The 21,259-nt window shown below is 37.8% G+C and overlaps 1 protein-coding gene across 1 annotated transcript; it reads right to left on the bottom strand.

Moving 5' to 3' along the window:
* Positions 1 to 14,680: 14,680 nt before the first annotated feature.
* Pcdh20 (protocadherin 20) lies at positions 14,681 to 21,005 on the bottom strand. The gene is made up of 2 exons (XM_041673060.1): positions 20,680 to 21,005; positions 14,681 to 19,618 (listed from the first exon to the last, which is right to left on the bottom strand). The coding sequence occupies exons 1-2, from the start codon at positions 20,809 to 20,811 to the stop codon at positions 16,892 to 16,894; spliced, it is 2,859 nt and encodes a 952-aa protein (XP_041528994.1). The 5' UTR covers positions 20,812 to 21,005; the 3' UTR covers positions 14,681 to 16,891.
* Positions 21,006 to 21,259: the final 254 nt, after the last annotated feature.

Consider the following 21,259-nt stretch of genomic DNA (forward strand, 5'->3'; position numbering starts at 1 on the left):
GGATGTTGCACCTGGTGCCAGGCAGGGGCAGCTCTCCTGTCCTTCTGACCTCAGGGCCAGCTCTCCCCTCTGCCTCAGGCATTGATGTGAGAGGAGGCATCTGTCCCCAAACCATTCTGCAGGTTTATGCCTAGAAGTAAATTTTACATTGTTTTAAAATAATACTTTCTTCTTCCTTTATTTTATATTTTGTATTCTTCTTTGGCAGGCAATTCAGTTGGTAAGTGGAATAGTTTACAACTGTGGAAAATGATAGCCTCCTAAAAGTTCTATCCTTTGCTTCTGGAGCTACAAGTGAGACTTCTATGTCTGCCCCTCACATCTACCCTCTGGCCTATGTCTTGCTCTTTACTCTAATACTAAACATGTATTAAATGACAACACAGGTCCGACCTATTCTCATTGTAGATCTTCCTCAGAATAGACTGTGCAGATTCAGCGTCCACCTGCTGTGACATTTCCTTCAAAGGTCAAGACACCAGAGTTATATATTACACAACCACTCTAGTTTATGAGTAAGAACTCTCTGACACTTCCCTGATTACTCATTTGTTGTACACGTAGTTCTCTTGTATTTACTTTGTGCACCAGACATTATACCAGGTTCCTGAGATTACTGCAATAAGGAGAAGAAGGTAGAGAAGATGGGGAGAATTGAAGAAGGAGCCAGTTGGGGGTGAAAGTAGACAATAGAATTACGGTGCTTGCTGGGTTTACATTTCAGCATATCTCTGTCCTAGCAGAAAATATCCAGATTGTAGGAACAGTTGTAGGAACAGACATTCTAGTTAATATGCTTAGTCTTCATGGTGGTTATGCTAATATTGTGGTAATGATGGTGATGGAGGTGGTAGTGGTAATCAGTAACATGAACTATATATATATATATATATATATATATATATATATTAAGTTTGATGTGCATGTCAGATTAGCTACACATTACCATATTGAGGAAAAATGACCAAGTACGAGAGCAAGACTATAAACTACAAAGTCTCAAAGTGTTCTGTGTATTGAATCACCTTAGGAGCTTTTCAAAATCTCTGATGAATGGGCTGGAGAGATTGCTCAGTGGTTGAGAGCAATTGCTGCTCTTTCATAGGACCTCAGTTCAGTTTCAGAACCGCTATCTATCCACTGACTTACAGTTGTAACTCCAGTTCCAGGGAATTTGATGCCCTCTTTGGCCTCCACTAGCATTGTATGAACGTGGTGCACCTGAAGACATTTAGGGTTATACATATATGCATGAAATAAATAAGCAAACACATTTTAAAAAATAACCTGATTCTCATTTTTCATATCACATGAATGAAATGGAAACTCTGGGAGAATCCAGACATTATTTGTTGTTCTTTATTTCTCTTAAAATTGCTCTGAGTTATTTTACATACAAACTTGATAGTCTATGTTACAACCATGTTTATTTTCTTAACTTGAGTTAAGTGTCAGGAGAAATCATCCAAGAATATTGCTAAGTTCCTGATTCAGAAGGTCTGGGGATGACTGTAGATTGTTGATGTTGAAAATGTTTCTAGGTGCTATATCTGCTGATATGTATGTCATATATTGTGGAGCAAGGTGCTAACCAACATTTATCTCCTTGTCAAGATGCTTTAAAACTCTAGTGTTTTTAAAGTGGTGGTTTACTGTCAGACCAATTCAGAATTGTGAAACTCATCAGTGCTCCAAGTTCAGGAAGCTTGAAAGCATTCAGAGAAGAGATTCTAATGTCCTTGTTTGCTCAATTTGCAAACTCTCCATTCTTTGGTGTAAAGATTTCTTTCCTATAAACGTACATGTTTCATTCTTTCAGGTACTGAGAGCTTTGGGAAAGTGATGCTGTTCTGGAAAACAGAACTGTCACAATTGAGGCCAGTATTCATTCTCACAAATTAGGACACAGCTGGAAGGAACCATGTATGAGAAAGCAGGCCCCTAGAATTCTGAAACTGTGAGCATGTGCTCTTCCACCTCTAGCTTTCAGATCTGTAAGAAGCATTTTTGCTTATTCTTTAACCATTTAATTGATGCTGTAGCTAAGACTCATTTCTATTCCAATATGACTTCTAGAGCATGCACACCTAGGGAAACTGATCTTTACATCCATCAGGAGGCAGTCTCAGCACATTCCTCACTCATGCAAAATCAACACTTAAACCTCACAGGAGAGAAAAGCTAGAGTTAGCAGAGTTTTATAATAGCATCTTCATAGCCTACACTCCTTTTTAAAGGAAAGTATTCTCACAAGACCTTGTTCCTCTCTCTAGTGATTAATACACAGATTATGAGAAAGGCTTACACCATTTGTCTCTGTCTCTATCTCTTTCTGTGCCTGTCTCTCTGTCCTTGTGTCTCTCTGTCTTTGCTTCTGTCTCTGTGTATGTATCTGTTTCTCTCTGTCTGTCTCTGTCTTCTTGTATCTGCGTGTATTGGTGTGTGTGTGTGTGTGTGTGTGTGTGTGTGTGTGTGAGAGAGAGAGAGAGAGAGAGAGAGAGAGAGAGAGAGAGAGAAATTATGTAGGATTCAATTATTTAGCTCCAGAGATAATTATCCAATTTATTTTTGAAATGTGTCACAACTATCTCTTAGGTCCTCTCTGCTTCTCTGTCCCAGTTCTTTGTTTTTTCACTCTGTAGGCATTTTATTCTTGAAATATATTTTATTCTGTTTGCATTTTATATTTATCTGGACCAGTGTCCCCATTTTTGCTCTATATCAAGATTTATGAAAAAATGCCTTTTGGTTATCAAAAATGACAAAGGAAATGAGAAAGAATATGAAAGTTTAAGAAAGAATTCTGCATTCCTCTTAAATGAGAGAAAACTACTGATTTGTGCTTTAGTTTTTCAGGGAAAAGAAGTCTCATCTCAATCCAAATGCATTGGACTACATTTGTTGTGTGATATCATTTATTAGCACAGAATGTGTTGTGATATGTGTTAGGTTTGTGAAGTGTGCCAATAAATATCTTGTATACACACACTACTTGCAATCTAAAACAATGATTCTAATGAACTTCATCTTCTTCTATTCATGTATTGTATATAATGTGGAACATTTGAATTGGAAATAGGACAGATAAAAAAGTGGAGTAAAAGGTCTTTTGGAGAAAATATTCCAAGATGATTGTTTTTTTTTTATTTTTTTTTATAATTAGAGATTATAAATTATTTTTCACGGTTAAGGAGACTCATTTGCTAGAGTAGAGACACGTATTTTTCTGCAATGATATAAAAAGATACACATTTAACATACAGCTTTTTCTTAATTCCAGCAGTCTCTTATATATGCAATCTCTTCATGCCCATCCATCTTATCTCAATTACAAACATTAGACATTTAGTTTATCTCATTCTAAATTGTGTCTGAGCTGGATTCTCAAATCCAATGTTATTCATGTCAAGGCTAATCAACTAGCAGGAGCTATCACAGACAAAAAGAAAAAAACAAGTGCAGTTCTCTATGTAATCCTTTGACTTCATTAATTAATGTGAATATGTTTATCCAGCAGTGCTACTATTCTCTACTTTATTTCCCATTTCTATTTGTGTACTTATTCTAAGATTTTTTTAATTTCCTTCACTTAGCAAATAATTCAGCATGTATTTAATGCTTTTATTTTAGAGAGAGTATTTAAAATATCTACTGTAATGTTTATTCATATATAAAGCTTTGGTTTTCTACATGAGTCAGCTAAACTTTCTCATTTATAGACTGTTCTAGTACTTTTTGCAGGATAATGTATTATTTTTGGTGAGCACTGTCTCTGCAACTAGCCATAGTGTTTTATTGAAGCAACAGAAAAGAATAGCTGGAACAGTTGTTATCTCTGCTAGGAAATTTTCTGTGCTACATATAGCAGAAAAATCTTTTTCTATCAATTGTATTGTGATGTAAATGTACTTTTCCACTTGTCATATAATACAGCATATTTTAGGATCTATGGATTAAGGCATCTGCAACGTTGTGGGAATAGTCTGCTTACTGATTAGAAGAATAAATATGTTATTAGATATTTTGCTTACTGTGAGGAATAACAGCATGATATCTGAGTACTCTCAAAAAAGCTCACAGTGGGAAAATAAAATGCAATATATTTTAGAATTTCTCCTGGCTCTAAGAGACAGTTTGTGTATTTTCCGAGATTTTACCATTTTTCCATTAAATAAATTCATTAGTATAGTTTTTTTAGAAATCCTCTTCAATTGAGCTGATGGATTCTTCTACAGATATTTTCAGTGTAAACTTTGATATGCCACAGAAATTTGAAGAGCAATTCTGAGTCAAACAAAGAAAAATGAAGGTTACTTCACCCAAGTTCTATTAGACTAATAATCAAAGGTATTATATAGGCCAACTTATTCAGCTATTCTTTGCAGAAATTTGTTCAGTTGGACGTGGAATACATTGATAAAGGAGATGGGTATACACTACAGTTCATTTTGTGGGGAAATAGTCTTTTCAAAGATCAGTTTGAGAAATCAAGCATATGCAGAATACTTGCTTTTGCTCAGTTTGAGCTCATCATCCAATGTAAACATTTTAGAAAAGGTCAAATACAGGTTACAGAGTTCTTGCACTGAATATTTCAACTGCTACCTATAAGAAAAATCTACAAAATGAAAATTTTACTTAATTTTTTCATACAATATATTTTGATGTTTTCCCTCCCTGATCTCCTGTATACCTCCCTACCTACCCAACTTCTCCCCTCCATTGATAAAACAGAAAACGCTGCATTAACAAAACAGGCAAACCTAAGACAATAGTAAACAAAAAAGTACCTAAGCAAGGAAACAAGAACAAAATAACAAGTGCAGAAAAATATGGAGTTCCTTCTGTGTTGATCAACCACTACTTAGCAAATAATTTCTCCTGGAATCTCATTGATATATCCAGTGGCACTCAGCGGGAGAAAATGGACTTTCTTTTTCCCAGCTATAAATAACTTCTTGGTTAAAATTGAGACTTCACTGAAGAGAGTGAGTGACTTTGGAGCACTCAGCTTAAAATTGGGATACATTCATCAAATCACTCCCATCAAGGCTCAGGGATCTATGGCAAAGAGCTAAGGAAAGATTATTATTTTTATTTTTAAACCAGAGGTGGAATATATTTCCAAGGAAAGAGTGTCTTCCGCACACAACAGGATGAATGTGGATGGATGCAGACAGATGTGTATAAGAACTCATAGAGACTGGCAACATATACAAGACCTGCACAGGTTCAAACCAGAAAAAAAATCCCAACATGGAGAAGGGGAAGTGGACATAAAATAGAACTTCTAAACTGAGGAAAACAAAAGACTCAAAGCATGATAAATGAAGACCTGTTTGAGACAATGTCTTCTACATAGCCCAAGACCTGTTTGAGACAATGTCTACTACAGAGCCCTGCCTAGTCTGTGCCTATGTACATCAAGCTGACCTTGAATCTGTGGTAATTTTTTTTTGTCCCTGCCTCCAGAGTACTGGGCTTAGAGGTCTACACTACCACCATATCCATACTTGAGTTGCTATCAGCACATGGCTTAGAATTAGTGCTGTCAGCATTTGAGTTTGAAAACTTTAGAAGTCTACAATTCTAAGAAAATAACATTAGAGAAACTAATTCCCCATATATAAAGCAGTGGATTAAGGAAATAATGTGGATAGATGATTTTCTAAAAGGAAAATAGCATTAGATATTATATCTATTTTCAGATTCAGTTTTTGACAGTAAAAATGGTTAAACCCAAGGTCCCAGACATGCTAAGCAAATGTTACACGTTAGCTAAATTCACAACTCTTCCATTCATAGTTTTAAAACTTGTATTCAATGATTGTCTTCCTTGGCTTATTTTACTCTTCATTTAGTTGCAGTACTTTTTCTTTGACTTATCTATAGTTGTTTCCTCTGCAGAAATTTTTGTTCATAGTGAATGCAAATACAATCATTGTATTAATTATTATCAATATTATGAATTGCATTATTATTAATATTTCTCGTCATATTTCACCAGATACATTAGCATTAGAATAATATTATATAGCACTATTTCAAAGACTTTACACAACAGTTCCCAAGGTCTGTTTTATACTCCAGTAAATTAGAAGCTCACATTGTCAGGAAAACACATTAAGAAAACACAAAGTCTAACTTGCAATGAAAAAAAGTCTATTTGCCAAATGTAAATCAGTACGTTAACCTTGGATCATAGATCTGGGTTAATTTTTACACAGCATAGGTCATTTACCATAATACTTGTATTTTACTTTTGCTGAAATGCATATTAAAATCTTCCTGAGAAGATTGTCTGGTACACAGTGTCCAGGACATTTATTTGTTGCTTCTTTAAGAAACATTGATCTTAGGAGTTCTAAAGAATTCAGTTTTCCTAAAGAACACCAGAAACGGACATTATAAAATATTTAAATTTTTTGTGTTCATGGAAAGTATTCACTATTTATTTTGTAATTCATATATTATAAATACTGCACATTTAAATATTTTTTTAACTTGTAGTACTAACCTCTTGATAGCATCCTATCTGCCAGGTAGTCTTTACCTGTTTGGAGTAGAGGTTTTCATAGAGAGTCATGTTGGAAAATGGTTACGAGAGTTGCAAATCCCACCTTATGTGCAAAGAGTTTAACTTTTTTTTTAAATTACAGAATAATTCTTAACAAAATGGAAAGGAGTTTACTTCTATGCTCAGCAAAATAGTCTATTTTTAAAGGCACAGAATCGAACACATTGGCTGCATTAGTGACTAATGTATAATGTATATCACATTTAGCTTTGTTAAAGTATTATACTCTAAACTGCAAAGAGAAAACTTGTGACCCTCTACCTGATATCCCAAAACTTTATCTGTTTGCTTTTTTATGTTATTATTTATAGGTGATTTTTATTTCTTATGTAATAAATAAGTTAACAATAACAAATCACTTTTTTTCTTTCTGCTCTTTTGACTAAAATGTCAACATTTCATTTTAAAATTAATTTAACAATTACAGTGTTATCACACTATAACTACAATTTAATATATCTGATATGCAATACTTTAAGTACAATATTTACCCCTTATTAAAATCAATTTTATTACTTCTAGTTTTTTAATGCCTTACAAGCTTTGCTTGATTATTTTCATTTGTTCTTTAGTTGAATCTTTTGTTATAGTTTGCTGACAATAAGTTTGCCAAATGCTTAATTTTATATTTCCCATATATTTATTTCTATTTAAAAAGTACAAGAAGTTTCATTTTTAAAATTATGACCTCTCACTTGTAAATATGGTGAATATATAATTACTCATTTAATAATTTATATTGATTGACTAATTAGATGACATTTTGTCTCTGAGAATTTGACACCTGGTCTATTGTCTTTGTAAGCATTATAATGGTTACCTTACCAATGAGGGTAAAATCAGAGGAGTCATCTTACAGCACTGAAAACAGCATTGAAAGGGCATCTATGTTAACCTTTCCCTTTCAATCCTTAAAAAATGTCTTGACAATTTTATAAAGTTACGTAATGACTGCTAGTATTCAGTCAATTGCCAATAGTCCCCCAGGGAGGAGTTGAGTCTTATGTACCTCTCTTGGAGCCATGAAGAAGTGTTTACAGTCCCAGGCTTGTACAGAACCGGTGCAGATATGCACAGCTGCTGTGCGCTCATGAATATACCATCTATGTCTTGTATTGAGGGAATATTTTTTCTATATACCCCCTCATCCACTTTTGCATTTTATTTCCTCTCCAGCTTATGTATGGTCTGTATACCTAATCCATTTAAACTACACAAACACTTATTCTTTATACTTTGGCCAGTGATGAGTTTTTGCATTAACTGTTTACTGCCTGTTACAATAATAAGCTCCCCCTCTGATGCCTATATGCAACACTAATCTATGTGTATAAGCATGAGTATTTGGATGGCAGTTTGACACCATGAGGATTTAGCAAAAACAATAGTAGTATTTTCATTCTTAGGATCCATGACCTCCAAACCAATGAGTTCTTGACCAGGTTTTTGGAACAAAACATGGATTCTATAATGTTCTATAGTAGTTGCCCCAAATCCAATTCAAAGTGTTTGATAATGGTGGTGGTTCAGGAAAATGGCCCAAGGGATTACATATTTGAATGCCTAGGTCCCCAGCTAGTTGAATTGTTTGGGAAGGAATGGGGTGTATGGCCTTGTTAGAGGTGGTATCTCACTAGGGACAGGCTTTGAAGTTTCAAACGCTCACATTCTTTTACACTACTCCCTTCCTCTCTTCTGTCTGCCACCTCCCTGAGGATCACAGTGTAAGCACTCAGCTACTACTGTTCCTGTGCCTTGTCTGCCTGCCTTCTGCCATGCTCCACCAGGATGATCACGGACCCTAACCCTCTTGAACCTGAAGTCAAAATAAACTCTATTATTAGTTGCCTTGGTCATGGTCATGGTATCTCTTTTAAATCCAGGGTTATTGCCCTCTCATTTAACATCCTCAGCTTTGTCTTAGTTATTTTTCTATTACCCCAACAAAACACCATGACCCACGCAGTTTATAAAAGACAGAAAATAATTTGGTGCGCATAGTTCCATATGATTCCATGAGCATCATAGTGAAGAAAATGGCAGGAAATTGTCAGACATGCTGCTGCAGCAACAGCTGAGAGCTTCCATCCCGGTTTTCAACAGGAAACAGAGAAAGATACTGAGAATGGTGTTGACTTTTAAAACTTCAAAGAAAAGCCCATCGCCAGTGATACATCTGATCCAAAGAGCCACGCTTGCTAATCCTTCTTGAACAATCTCACTAACCTGGGGCCAAGTATTGGAACATATATGCCTCTGGGGCCATTCTCATTCAAACTACCATATTTTCCTCCCCAGTACCTATAGGTGTCAGGCCTTATATCATGCAAAATAAATTGAGTTCAAAGCAAAGGTCCTGACAGTCTTTCAGTCTCAATTCAGGGTAAAAGTCAGAGCTTCTGAGAATCAAGGTAATCTCTTAATTGTAATCCAGGTAAAATAAAAAGCAAAAATATGTACATACACACAGAATATACATTACCAATTTACCATAGGACAGAATATGATTTACAATTCCAAATTACAAAAGAGGATTTAGTGAGGAAATGTGGCACCAAAGCGAGAAGGAAAGCCAGCAAGGAAATTTCCAAACGCTGTAACTCTATGTCAGATACCAAAGGGTTCAAATGACTCTGTCCTGCTAGCTTTGCTGATTAAAGCACACTTCTCTCCTGGGCTGGCTCCACTCTCTGCTCATAATTCCTCTTCAAAGTTATTTCTCAGACTCTTGTGATGCCCAAGTTACTGGTCCCCAAATGAATTCACGGAGCCCGGTTTCTGATGCAAACTACATGACGGTCTGTAATATACAAACTCGAGTTTGGACCACACTTCCAGCACACCAACACAGTGGATGTGAGACCTGTGGAGGTGAGCTTTGGGAGAGGAGAACTTTATAAGGGAAACACGGCAATCAGGGGAGTTCATGTCTTGTTGTCTTGGGATTGGGTAAAGAAGGCATAGGGTAAGGTAGTTACTGAAACCATTGATCAGATTTTGGGCGTGAAAACTAATCAAGAATCATTAATAACTGACAAGATATCGTCAAGGACAGCATGCCACCAAAGAACAGTTGGACCTTGTTAAATTGTATGACCCTCTTCCCTAGTTACTTAATTGACTATTTTCAGGCTATCCATTCAAATTTTCAGCTGCATATTTCTGGAACTGAGATCAGCTCCCGCTCATTATGTGGATTAAGATGTAAACCCCTCCTTAAAATGGAGTTTGCAAAGTCTGGTCCTCACAATGTCACCCCTAACATTGGGGAAACGCCAACACAATTCATGCTTGGATTTCACAGCTCCACTCAGTGGTATTTGAAGTCTTCCATGAAGGAATCCCAGGTCACAGGATAGGTCTTAGCGCCTTTCCTTATCCAGAGGAAGTTTCTACAAGCTCTTTAGTCCAGGATCCTTCATTACTCTAAAACCAGAGCTAAGTTCCTAAAGCTACCAAGTCTGGCTACCTGCTTGGGGTGATATTTGGCCACCCCTTCAATCAAATTTTCACACCCTTTGACTTTTTTTGTTGCACTTTAAGACAGATAATTTTTTTAGGCCTTTGCAGAAGATGCAGTTAGCTGGGTGGATTCTTGATATGAGGGCACAACTCCCTTCATTCCTTTACATTTCAGGCCTCTATTTTCTCTTTCAACAAAAGCCTTGACTTAAATTTCCATTTTGTATTTCATTTTTGTCTTGCTCCCTTTTTTCATTGAAACCTGCTGAAAAATGATTGCTAATAACAATGTGACAACTCAATATTAGGCTCTCTTGAAATCTTCTCTGCCAATGACATTGCTATTCTAAAATTCCTTGATTAATCTCAGACAGATTTGATAGGACTAATGCAAAAAGCAACCACATTCTTTGCCAAAATATCACAAGTATGGTCTCTAGTCCAGTTGCTAATATTGTTAACCTCTGAAACCTCTTGAATTGGGCTCCCACAGTCCACATTGCTCTCAGCACCATTGTCTTCCAAATTCTTACTTGATTGGCCCATCAAGCACCACTTGTAGCATTCAACTGCTTTTCAAAACCAAAGACATAAAATTTTGTTTAATTTCAAAATGACTTCCAAATCAAGCCACAGCCTTTCATAGCCATAGTCTTCTCCCTGGTGCCCACTTCTGTCTTAAATGCTTTTCTACTACTTTGGTGAAACACCATGGCCAAGGCATGTTATAAAAGAAAGAGTTTAAATTTGGGTTTATGTTTCCAGAGGATTAGAGTACATGTCTTTCATGACAGGGAACATGGCAGCTAGCAGTCAGGCATGTCATAAAAGCAGTAGCTGCGTGCTTACATCCAGGTTCACAAAGAAAAAGCAAAGAGAGACACTGGGTCTGGTTCTGCCTTTGAAACCTCAAAGCCCACACCTAGTGAAACACCTCCTCAACAAGACCACAGGTACTTTACAAATGACATAAATCCTAATCCTTCTCCAACAGGTCCACCGACTGGGGACCAAGTACTCAAACATATATGCCTAAGAGAGCCATTTTCTGATCCCAGCTCTTGGGAGGCAGAGGTAGGCCAATCTCTATGAGACTGGTCTATAAGAGCTAGTTCCAAGAGAAACCCTGCCAAGTATAAAATCAGTGGTGTGGTCTTTGCATTACTGAATTTTGAAAATATGAATCATCTAGCCAGGCAGTGGTGGCTCACACCTTTAATCCCAGCCCTCAGGAGGCAGAGTCAGGCAGATTTCAGTGAGTTGAAGGCCAACCTGGTCTACAAAATCTAGTTTCCAGGACAGACTCCAAAGCTACAGAGAAACTCTGTCTCAAGAAACCTAAAAATAAGTATATAAATAAATAGTAAATAAAATCATTTTCTGGATCCTTGTGATATTTCTAAAAGAAAAGGGAACTCATTGTCAGAGAAAAAGAAAACCAAACTTTATGGTATCTAAAAGGATACCAAAAGGATGTTGGAGCATGCAATCTGTACCTAAGGCTTTTAAGATGAATATTGTTAACCACATAGGCTTCTGTTACATAATAAAGAATACTGTTTGGATAAATTTTATAAATGATTAGGAGAATAAACTGTTTTGACCACTTCTGGGCACACTTTTAATTTCAATAACAACAATAACTAATATCATAGAATACTGCATTTGTGCAAAATAATAGTTATAAAATATCTCATTAAATTTTCAAAGTCCTACTTATTATAATGTATGTTAATAATTTTCACATAGGAGGCCATTAGAAATGGAAAGTATATGGGAAGAAGTCAGGACTGCCTATAATATTGCTTTGTATTTAGAGAACTTGTTACTGACTATTAAGTACAGATAAATAATTCAAAATAAAACAACATAGAAAATAGGATGGCAAAATTATTTATGTTACTGAAAATCAATATTGAATCCCAGAGCCTGGACCTCTTAGACTCTTATTTTTTAGTTTTTCAGGTCATGTTTTCTAGATTTTCCCTTAAATTACTAAATTTATTATAGTTCATTTTGTTTTCAGAACAACACTGGCAATTATATTTATCCTGAATATTATCTATTGACATCTTACTACATTTTCCCAGTTTTTCAGAATGAAAATTTGTGTATGTGTATTTTTATTGTTCTTGAAAACAAAATAGGGTAGCAAATGCTTAGCATAAGACATATTTAGTGGCGTTACACTCATAATGAAATATCTACCACATGGACACACAATAACGTTCGCTAAATTAAATAGAATTGACAGCCATAAAGATAAAATGAACTGGGTAAATTAGTGCTTTTGTAATTCCATCTGTCGTAAAACTGAACATTAGAGATGGAAGTTATTGCCTCAAATCACTCATTGCTGGTTTGCTCTGAATATGATCACTTTTTATTTTTAAAATGTGTGGAAAGAATAGGCTCAAAACAAATAATAGAAACAATTTTCTTGCTGGTTTTTATATGCAAATGATTACAGTCTTACTAGTTTTGCCCATTATATTTTGTTTATATCTTATATAAAATCCTATATGTTCCATATGTGGTATAAGAATCTTATTAAGTTAAACACTAAAACTTTTATTCAATCTATGTTTACTCCTCAACCAAATTCATACACATGATCAGAGTGGTTTCTTAAATACAGATATATCTTGATTAAAAAATTAAGGTGAACACTATCTTTCCTCTGAAAACTACTTTTTAATTTCATTTTATTGCTTTTATTGTGGCAGCCGGGAAGACCTGGAAGGCTGGTATTTCTGCAAACACACATGCTCACAATTTTGTACCTTGCATATAATCCCCTCATTTTCAGATACCTTTATCTCCTTGTATAACTCCTTGCCTCAGGTTTTTCCTCTGGATGCTATTAGAAATCTTTGAGGGAAGCAGAGAATTGAAATCAATTCCACCGTGAGAGCTTCTAGGAGTTTCTAGGATCAGGGTAGGTCCTGTTTCCATGACATACATGAAATAGCTCCTTTTATCAAGCAAAGCATTTTGAATTTTGTTTCCTTATTGGCCTTCCACACCATAATACAAATTTGTAAAGAACCCTGTGTTCTTGACTGTTAATTTTGCATAGAAAATATATGTAAAATGAGAAACAGAATGTTTTTAATTAGCACAGTGTTATTACTTTGTGCATTGTTAGGTTTCCATGATGCTCATTTACTTTGTGTGATTTCCTTAAGGGAGGGCAATCCCGGAACTGGTGAGATGGCTCAGTGGATAAAGGGACTTGATGCCAAGTCTTTCAACCTGAGTTTTATCGCTGGAACTAACTGCTCCAAGTTTTCCTCTGACCTGTAGACATAGGTACACTGTGGCCCCACTAAAAATTACCTAAAGTAAATGTACAGGAAAACATTTCCAGCTTAGTAGCTTATCATAAAAGTAATAATTTAAAAATATTATATGTAAATAAGAGACATTGAAGATTATTAAGGATTGTAATGATGTGTTTCTATCTACAAATTTACATGGTAATTTCTCATCTGATATAAAAATTAGGAAATAGAGGATGGGTCTCCATTGAACAGTAATTAGGAATGGATTGAATTAATAATTTTTATGCTTTTTTGAACAACTGTTGGCTTTTTTTGTCAATATTAATTTACTACTTCTATGTAAACACACCATGACAAGCAGAGTGTGTATGTCAGGAATATGAAATTTTGTAACAGCAAGCTGCTTTACCCTTGAGTGTGCAAATCCAGCTTGGAGTGAAGACCGTCTTGGAATCTGTGTTTCATGTCTCTAGGAACTGAGGCTTCCCCGTGAAGCTGAAGAACACCCCTTTTGCACTGCTACATTTTGACAACATTTTCCCTTTTCTACCAAAGATCAATATTTTGAAATGTGTCTTCACGGAGAATTGCTTGATTTCTCCTTTTACAGTTTTCAATTTAGGTATCTTCTAGTGATGCAAATGAGAATCTTTGTGCGATTTCTTCCTGCAATCAAGTCAACTTCATACACCATCCTTACTGCTTCTTTTACTGATGTTATTTCATAGTACAATCAAGCCTGCTATTTTCAAAAACACTAGTACAGCCTTCAAAACATTATGGATTAGGGTTTTCTAATGTACCAATTCTTCAGGATTGTTTTAAGAGAGAGAGAGAGAGAGAGAGAGAGAGAGAGAGAGAGAGACTTTTAAACTCTTCTTGATAAAAGTGTATCTGCCAGAAAAAAAATAGCTTTAAAAAATATGTTCTGTAATCAGATAATGAGAAAAATAATGTAAGGTATTTCACCCCTCTCTAGCAGAAATTACTATATTGGTATTGTATTTCCCAATTTCAAGTTAATGTACCCTTTTCTCTAGGATCTATTTGGCAGGACAAATATCAGAGCCATCCCTTCATCATTAAATTGAGCAAAGGGAGCTCACTGGTCCTCAAACTGTTAAATGGATATTAGAGGTTTTAATGAATGGAACAGTTATCTTTGTGCCAGCTTAACTAACAACATTGACATGATTAGCATACATTTTGGCAACTGTTCTAGCACAGGGTCTTAGGAAAAAGAAGCTTTTATCGTTAAGCTTAATTTACTTTAGCTTTCCCTTAGATTTCTGTTTTTAATCTGAATAAAATACTACGTAAAGGAAACCCTACAACAAAAATATTTCAAATGCACAATTTTATTAAGGTTATAAATATTTCTCATGCAAGAAATGAAGTGCAATATCCATCCCACAACACATGAGCCATGTTCAAACTCAGAAATAAAGAAAATATTTATTTTCCTCTTTATGATGAGGGCAAAAGTCATGGAGCTGGTGGAGAACTTGTTTTTTATTAATGTTGCTACTTGTGTTTATGTAGTTCTTCCTTTGATAAAAGAAACTAAGTAAAATATGACTAGACAGGATGTTTTCCTCCTTTGTTACATAAGAGTTGTGAATGAACAGTTTATACGCTAAATGGCCTCATAAGTCTCTGAATACAAGTGCCTATCATACAAAAGAAACTTTCATGAAAATATAGTGATTTTTGTCTCAAACTCTGATGCTTTACATACTTATGTATCCAGATTACCAAAGAGAAGAAAACAAAAATAAGTAATTGATATACAACCGATAAGCCCCGTGTTTGTGTTTAAGTTTTTTCTTCATGTTGTGTTATTACCTCAAAAAGCATGGCACACTAGTGAAACACAGCAAACAAGAAGTTTGCTGAATGTGGAGAAAAGGTTATACTGATAATAAATCTGTAATTAGTTAATATGAATATACAGATGCATGGGTGCAAGTTTTCATAAGAACTGAAACATACAGGAATACTCTCTTCTATATAGGCTGCAATTATACACACCCTTAATAATTTACCCAATGCTTAATTAAGTCATGAATTAGTTTAATATAAACTTTAGCATAGCAGAATACTACAATTTCTCACATTTAATCCTAAAAACAAACAGACACCAATAGCAGGCACTTCAGTGAAAGAACAAGCCCATGTTCAGATATAAAATGGTAAAAACAATCAGGAAATTATGAAAATATATACCTTTAATTTGCAGACATATAAACATTTGGTACGATACAGAACATGATGCTGATAAGTAAGTAAAGTGACCCATTTGAAGCTAACACATTTCTTGTTTACACTGACAGCCTTGCTATAGTTCTTATATAAAATGAAAGTCCCATCTCATGCAAAGACAGAAAAGTTAGAAATCATTGACAAACCAGTTTTCTTAATTGCAAAAGAGTCAGTCAAAACTAAATTATCAAAAAAAAATCTTTTTACAAATAAACTGTTGGATGTTTTCCAGAACCAAATTAAGAAGCCAGAATGGTAGTCAATGGAGCTAAACAACTACAAAAATGTATAACTTTCACATAAATTGCCAACTAAAACAATCACTAGTGTACACCAGCTTTCAGAGGAGTTCAATTTGAATGCTACCTTTCTTTTTCTCACGTGGCAGATGAATAGAATCGTACACAACTTAACACATAACCCATGAACAAACTGCTGCTCACAAGCTGAGAACGCGCGGACACCGTATACACCAAGCAAGCAAGTTGAGATTGAGACATGGATATGCTTGCTCTTACTGAGTGCAGTGTCTAGTTACATTTTACAAAAGGAAGAATACACAGATGATTCCCACCTCCTGTATTTCTAGCAAGTAAGTACACTTGCAAAGCATACAGACAGCAGGTGGACCTGCACAAAGTAGTGCACTGTGGAACACATCGCAGTGTTTTGATGTTTGCCCAACATGAATTGCACTTCTTTTTAAATGCCTTCTCTTTCAAACTATAATTGATGTACTTATGAGGTAATGAATTTTGTTTACAAGTGGACTTCTCTTCATTCTTATCATATATTTAAGTAGGCAAATTCAATTTACTTTAATTTTATATTTAATGTGAAAAACAATATATTTAAAATATACTCTCTCAATTTCATGTACAACAACTATCATGTACAATACTTCAGTCCCCTGCAAAGGGACAGCTGGTGCCCTCTTGTGGTGAAAAGACATTTTAGAACAACAAAACGTACTTTTCTTACCTTAGTCTTGAGATTTGTCAGTCATCTGCTTGGTGTATGAGAGCTGCCAACTATGTCCAGCGTTTTATATATATATATATATATTTTTATATATATATAAATAACAACGATATAGCTGTTAGTACTAATTTTCATTTAAAAATTCTGTACATATTTTATAACCTCTGAATTTGAATTAAAAACCTGTAAACAAGTATTTACAATATGTTACAAGCTATAAATTAGTTGTCTTTCCATGGAACCTCCTTAGCACAGCATTGTTTGCGTTGACAAAGACTACTCATGGAAGTTAAAAGATCCCTCTGTGTTATTCCACAATGAAACATCAAATATTAGAAATATCCATTGGTTTTCTCTCTCTCATACACAAGTCAATTTTTCCTTTCAGTGGAATTTGTACTTCCAAATTTTCATCTTCCCTGTGATGCTTTTTACCTTTCCGTAAGCAGATATATATTCCCATCCCTGTTACTAGCGTGATGGAACCTAAGCTTATGACAGACAGTACAACTAATGTGGGCATACAGGACGCAGATTCTACCTTCCTATGAGTTGGTTCTATTGAGATTTGTGGTTCTTTCTCTTCTATATTAATTTCTGGTTCTTTTCTTAAAAGGCTCTCAATATAGCTCTCGTTACTGACAGTGTCATTGACAAATAGGTTCACCATCACAGTGGAATGGAGCGGTTCAGGGTAGCCATGGTCACTCACTTTCACCAGTAAGCGATGCAGTCCATAATCTGTCTGCAGCAAAGCTTCTTCCAGAGTTATGTTGCCAGTTTTTGGGTCAATTCTAAAAGACTCCGGCCTGGGACCTCTTCTCCCTATGATACTGTAAGCTATGACAGCATTCATGCCTGTGTCTTTGTCAACAGCATAGACCTCTGTAATTGGTGAGCCAGGGAGAGTGGAGGGTAGGACCAACAAATAAGACATATTAGATTGAGGAAATAAGACAAGAGGAGGGTTATCATTGATGTCCAGAAGGAGAATTGTGATTTTTGTGGTGGAGGAAAGGGCCGGCTCACCCCCATCAACAGCTTCCACCCACAGAGTGTAAGAGCTTTGTTGCTCTCTGTCTAAAGAGACCTTAGCTCTCAGCATGCCCTTGCCTGTGTCTATGACAAAAATGTCAGTCTGGTTTACCACCGAGAGGGCTACCCATCCATTCCTCCCAGCATCGGCATCTGTTACGCTAATGACTCCAATTTCACCATAACCTGGAAAGTTTTCTGGAACAAAGAAGCTGAAGTCCTTGTTGATGAACCTAGGACTGTTGTCATTTTTATCCAATACAGTGAGAGCCACTGTGGCCACTGATTCCCTGGGTGGCTTCCCACAGTCCACAGCACGGACAGTGTACCTGTACTTTTCTTTCTCTTCTCTGTCCAGCTGAGTAGAAACTGTCAGAATCCCCGTGACATTGTCTAAAGAAAAATAAGATGGAGCATCTGGTCCCAGGAAATAAGACACTTGCCCCCTCTCTCCACTGTCAGCATCCGTAGCGTAGAGCTTCGTTAGAAAGGCGTTGGGTGCATTGTTTTCCTCAATGGTCAGTTCTATCAAAGGTTGAGGGAAAACAGGAGCATTGTCATTGTCATCTAAAAGTTGCACCTTAATGATCCTCTTGACATGAAACCCTTCTGAGTTCCAAGCCACTACAGCTATTTCGTAGAATGGCTGCAGCTCATAGTCCATAGTTTTTGTGGTCTCCAACAAATATTCATTGTTGTACGGCTTGTAGGGTACCAGCCTAAATGGCCCATCACCATCCAGGTAGCAGTTAATCTTGTATTTGCCTTCTGGATCTCTAATGGTGAAAAATGCAATTGGAGTGTTAACAGGCTCCAGTTCTTTCAGATATACAACCCCATCCACTTCATTTGCAATATAACGTGGGACAATTTCTGGGGGTCTGAAAATAACTTTGATGATGGACACAAGAGCAGTGATCACTGCAGGGATACAGCCGGGTCCATTAGCAAGGATGGTGAGCTTGTGTGTCTGTAGAACACTCCCATCAATCTTATTGAAAAGTTTAATGACTCCAGTCGTCTCATCCAGGTGGAACAAATCCTTGGATTCTTGTGGAACTTTCTGGCTGTAACTGTAAGTGATCTGTGCATTGGTCCCCAAGTCTCTATCGACAGCCTGGACAGCTGCAATGGGGGTGCCTACTGTAGCATTCCCATAAACGGTGACATTAAGTTGTGAGTCTATAAAGAGAGGACAATTGTCATTGATGTCACTTATGCCAATGGTGAGGGTGGCACTGCCCAGTAGTGGTGGAGACCCACCATCCTCAGCTATGATGATGCTCACATACTGGTCCTGGGTTTCTCTGTCCAAAGCACCCATGACAATCAAGTAAGGGGTTCGCTCCCCGTTCTCGTTCTCCTCCACGTCGAGGGTAAACATGCCATGGTAGTCCAGTAAGCGATAAGTTTGCACTCCATTAATGCCGACATCGGGGTCCACAGCTGGGTGCTCTATTGCCAATCGGGTGTTTACAGGTGAATTTTCTGGGACCCAAACAGAGATTTCAGAAAGTGGGAACTGTGGAGCATTGTCATTGATATCCCTGATGGCAATTTTCACCTTCACAAACCTGAAATATTCCTGAGGCAGGACCAGCACATCCAGAAGCAAAAGGCAAGAGTCAGAGGAAGGAGAGGAGGCAATGGAGGTGCTGGCGCCCCAGGCAGCCCCTCCGCCCCCATCGAGACACAGCGCTTCTCTGTCGATCTCCTGTGCCGAAGTGTGCAGCTCCCCGGAGCGGTTGTCTAGGGTCACATACTGGCCACTCAGTCCTCCAGAGGCCAAACTGAAAGAGAGAGGGGGGCTCCCTTCAGTGGCAGTGCGCTCTGGAGGCAGCGACTGTTGGTTCTGCCTCCCCGAGGCCCGGGGTAGCAGCCTTAGGTCTTCAGCCAGGCTGCCTATGAGCACCCCGGCGGGCAGTCCCTCGTTTAGGCTGTACAGAAGCTCGGTGGCACGGCTGTAACTCGCGAGGCAGTTGAAGGGTCCCACGAAGAGAAAAAGCAGAAAAACATGCTGGAGTGAAGTGAAGGGACAAAGTGATTATACACTTCCGGAAGCAGAGATGGGATTAAGTAAAGAGTGACCCCCGCCCGGGGCATTGCTTATGCTCATCCCTACTTCACAAACAAAACCTCTCATCTCGAGCGAAGTACAAACTTGCTGCCAGGCTGGGAGGTCTGTGGAGCAAAGGTGTCTCTGAAACTTACTCCTTTCTCTTCATCTTATATTCTCCCCCACTCCCACCCGGTACGGTCCCTAGTCTCGTTTAGCTAACAGTTAGAATCCCAAATTGTCAGACATTGGGTCCCTACAAACACAGAACAGAGAAGGCTTCCTCTCAAAAGGCTGCGCAACGCGACAGGAAACCTACTTAGGTTATGGGGAAAGAAGAGGATGGTGGCGGAAAGCATTGAGCCTTAGACGATTTACTTCTCGTTGAAATGATTCTGCCATTAAGGTCCCAGAACACCTAATGTGTTACATCCGTTTTCTCTGAAGCCACTATAAACAATAGCATCCACACTAATAATAATAACAGCAATAATATGAAAAATTGAGCCATACTCCCTACCTACTCCCCAACCCCCCCTTAGATTAAAGGAGGTAAAGTGAAAATTCCCCCCCCCCATTTTTGTTAGTACATCAAATCAAAGGATCTGGGTCGCTGCCTCTTATGCGCTCTACCTCCTGCCAAGCCTAGGATCCAGTAAAGTAGACGCGGAAAATTATTATGCAAAAGCATTTGTCAGTTGCAGTAGACAGACAGTTCCAAGCTGACATCGGCTACAGGGATCAATCTTCTTACCCCTGAATATAAAGCAGATTGAGGACACCTTTGGCCCTCAACCTCGTTCAACATTTCTGCTTCAGAAACTTCCTTTCTCGACATGGGGGACGAAACTATCTGCTAAAATACCATAGGCACTGTATCCAAAACTCGCTATCCCCCCCCCCCCCCCCCCATCATCTTGAGAAGTTTGCATTATGGGAAAACCTTTGAAAACACGGTCAAGGAGTAGGAACAGCTGGAGAGCATTGCAACTTCTGGGGGATCGGGATTCCTGCATCCTTACCGGCAGGTTTCTGTGGCTGCTGCTGCTCCTGGGACGATGTAGATGCCCCATATCCAGGCACGGGTGCCAGGTCGCCGGGCGCAAGCTCACTGCCTGGACCAGCGAGCTGCGCGCGTTCCCTCGGCCGCGCATTCCCTAGGAGGCTGCAGTCAGCGCGCTCCAGAAGGGAGGGCGGCGGAGGACACTCCCTCCCCGTTCATGCAAATCGCTGGGGACCTTCAGCCAATAGTCACTGGCGTGTCAATTAAAAACAGGAACTCGGATGGTCTGAAAAGCCCTGGGCCAGAAGGGGACATTTACAGTGTCCACTCTTGGACATGATATGTCTACAGCCCGCCAAAGAAGCAGAACGAGGTCTGGTTCTCCAAGGCTGCTAGGAGATGTCACCAGGTCCGGTGCCAGAGCGCCTGTCAACCAGCCCTGCTCTTTACTGCACCGGTTAAATCCCAAGTCCACAGGTTGCTAGCAAGAGAGGAAGAATTAAAATAAATAAACAAGAACACACTGGTATCCGAAAGCACAAAAATGGTCCAACAAAATCCTGCTTTGCCAATCCGTTCCTCCTAGTCATAGGGATCCA

This window comes from Microtus oregoni, unplaced genomic scaffold (genome assembly GCF_018167655.1).
Source record: "Microtus oregoni isolate MIOR12 unplaced genomic scaffold, Mior012 000001F_ref0000356, whole genome shotgun sequence".
Classification (NCBI taxonomy): Eukaryota; Metazoa; Chordata; class Mammalia; order Rodentia; family Cricetidae; genus Microtus; species Microtus oregoni.

Coding starts and splice junctions, on each gene's coding strand:
- Pcdh20 (XM_041673060.1), bottom strand. CDS start 20,811: ATGCGCGGCCGAGGGAACGCGCGCAGCTCGCTGGTCCAGGCAGTGAGC. Junction 19,619..20,679: donor GCAGCCACAGAAACCTGCCG/GTAAGGATGCAG, acceptor ACTTCACTCCAG/CATGTTTTTCTGCTTTTTCT.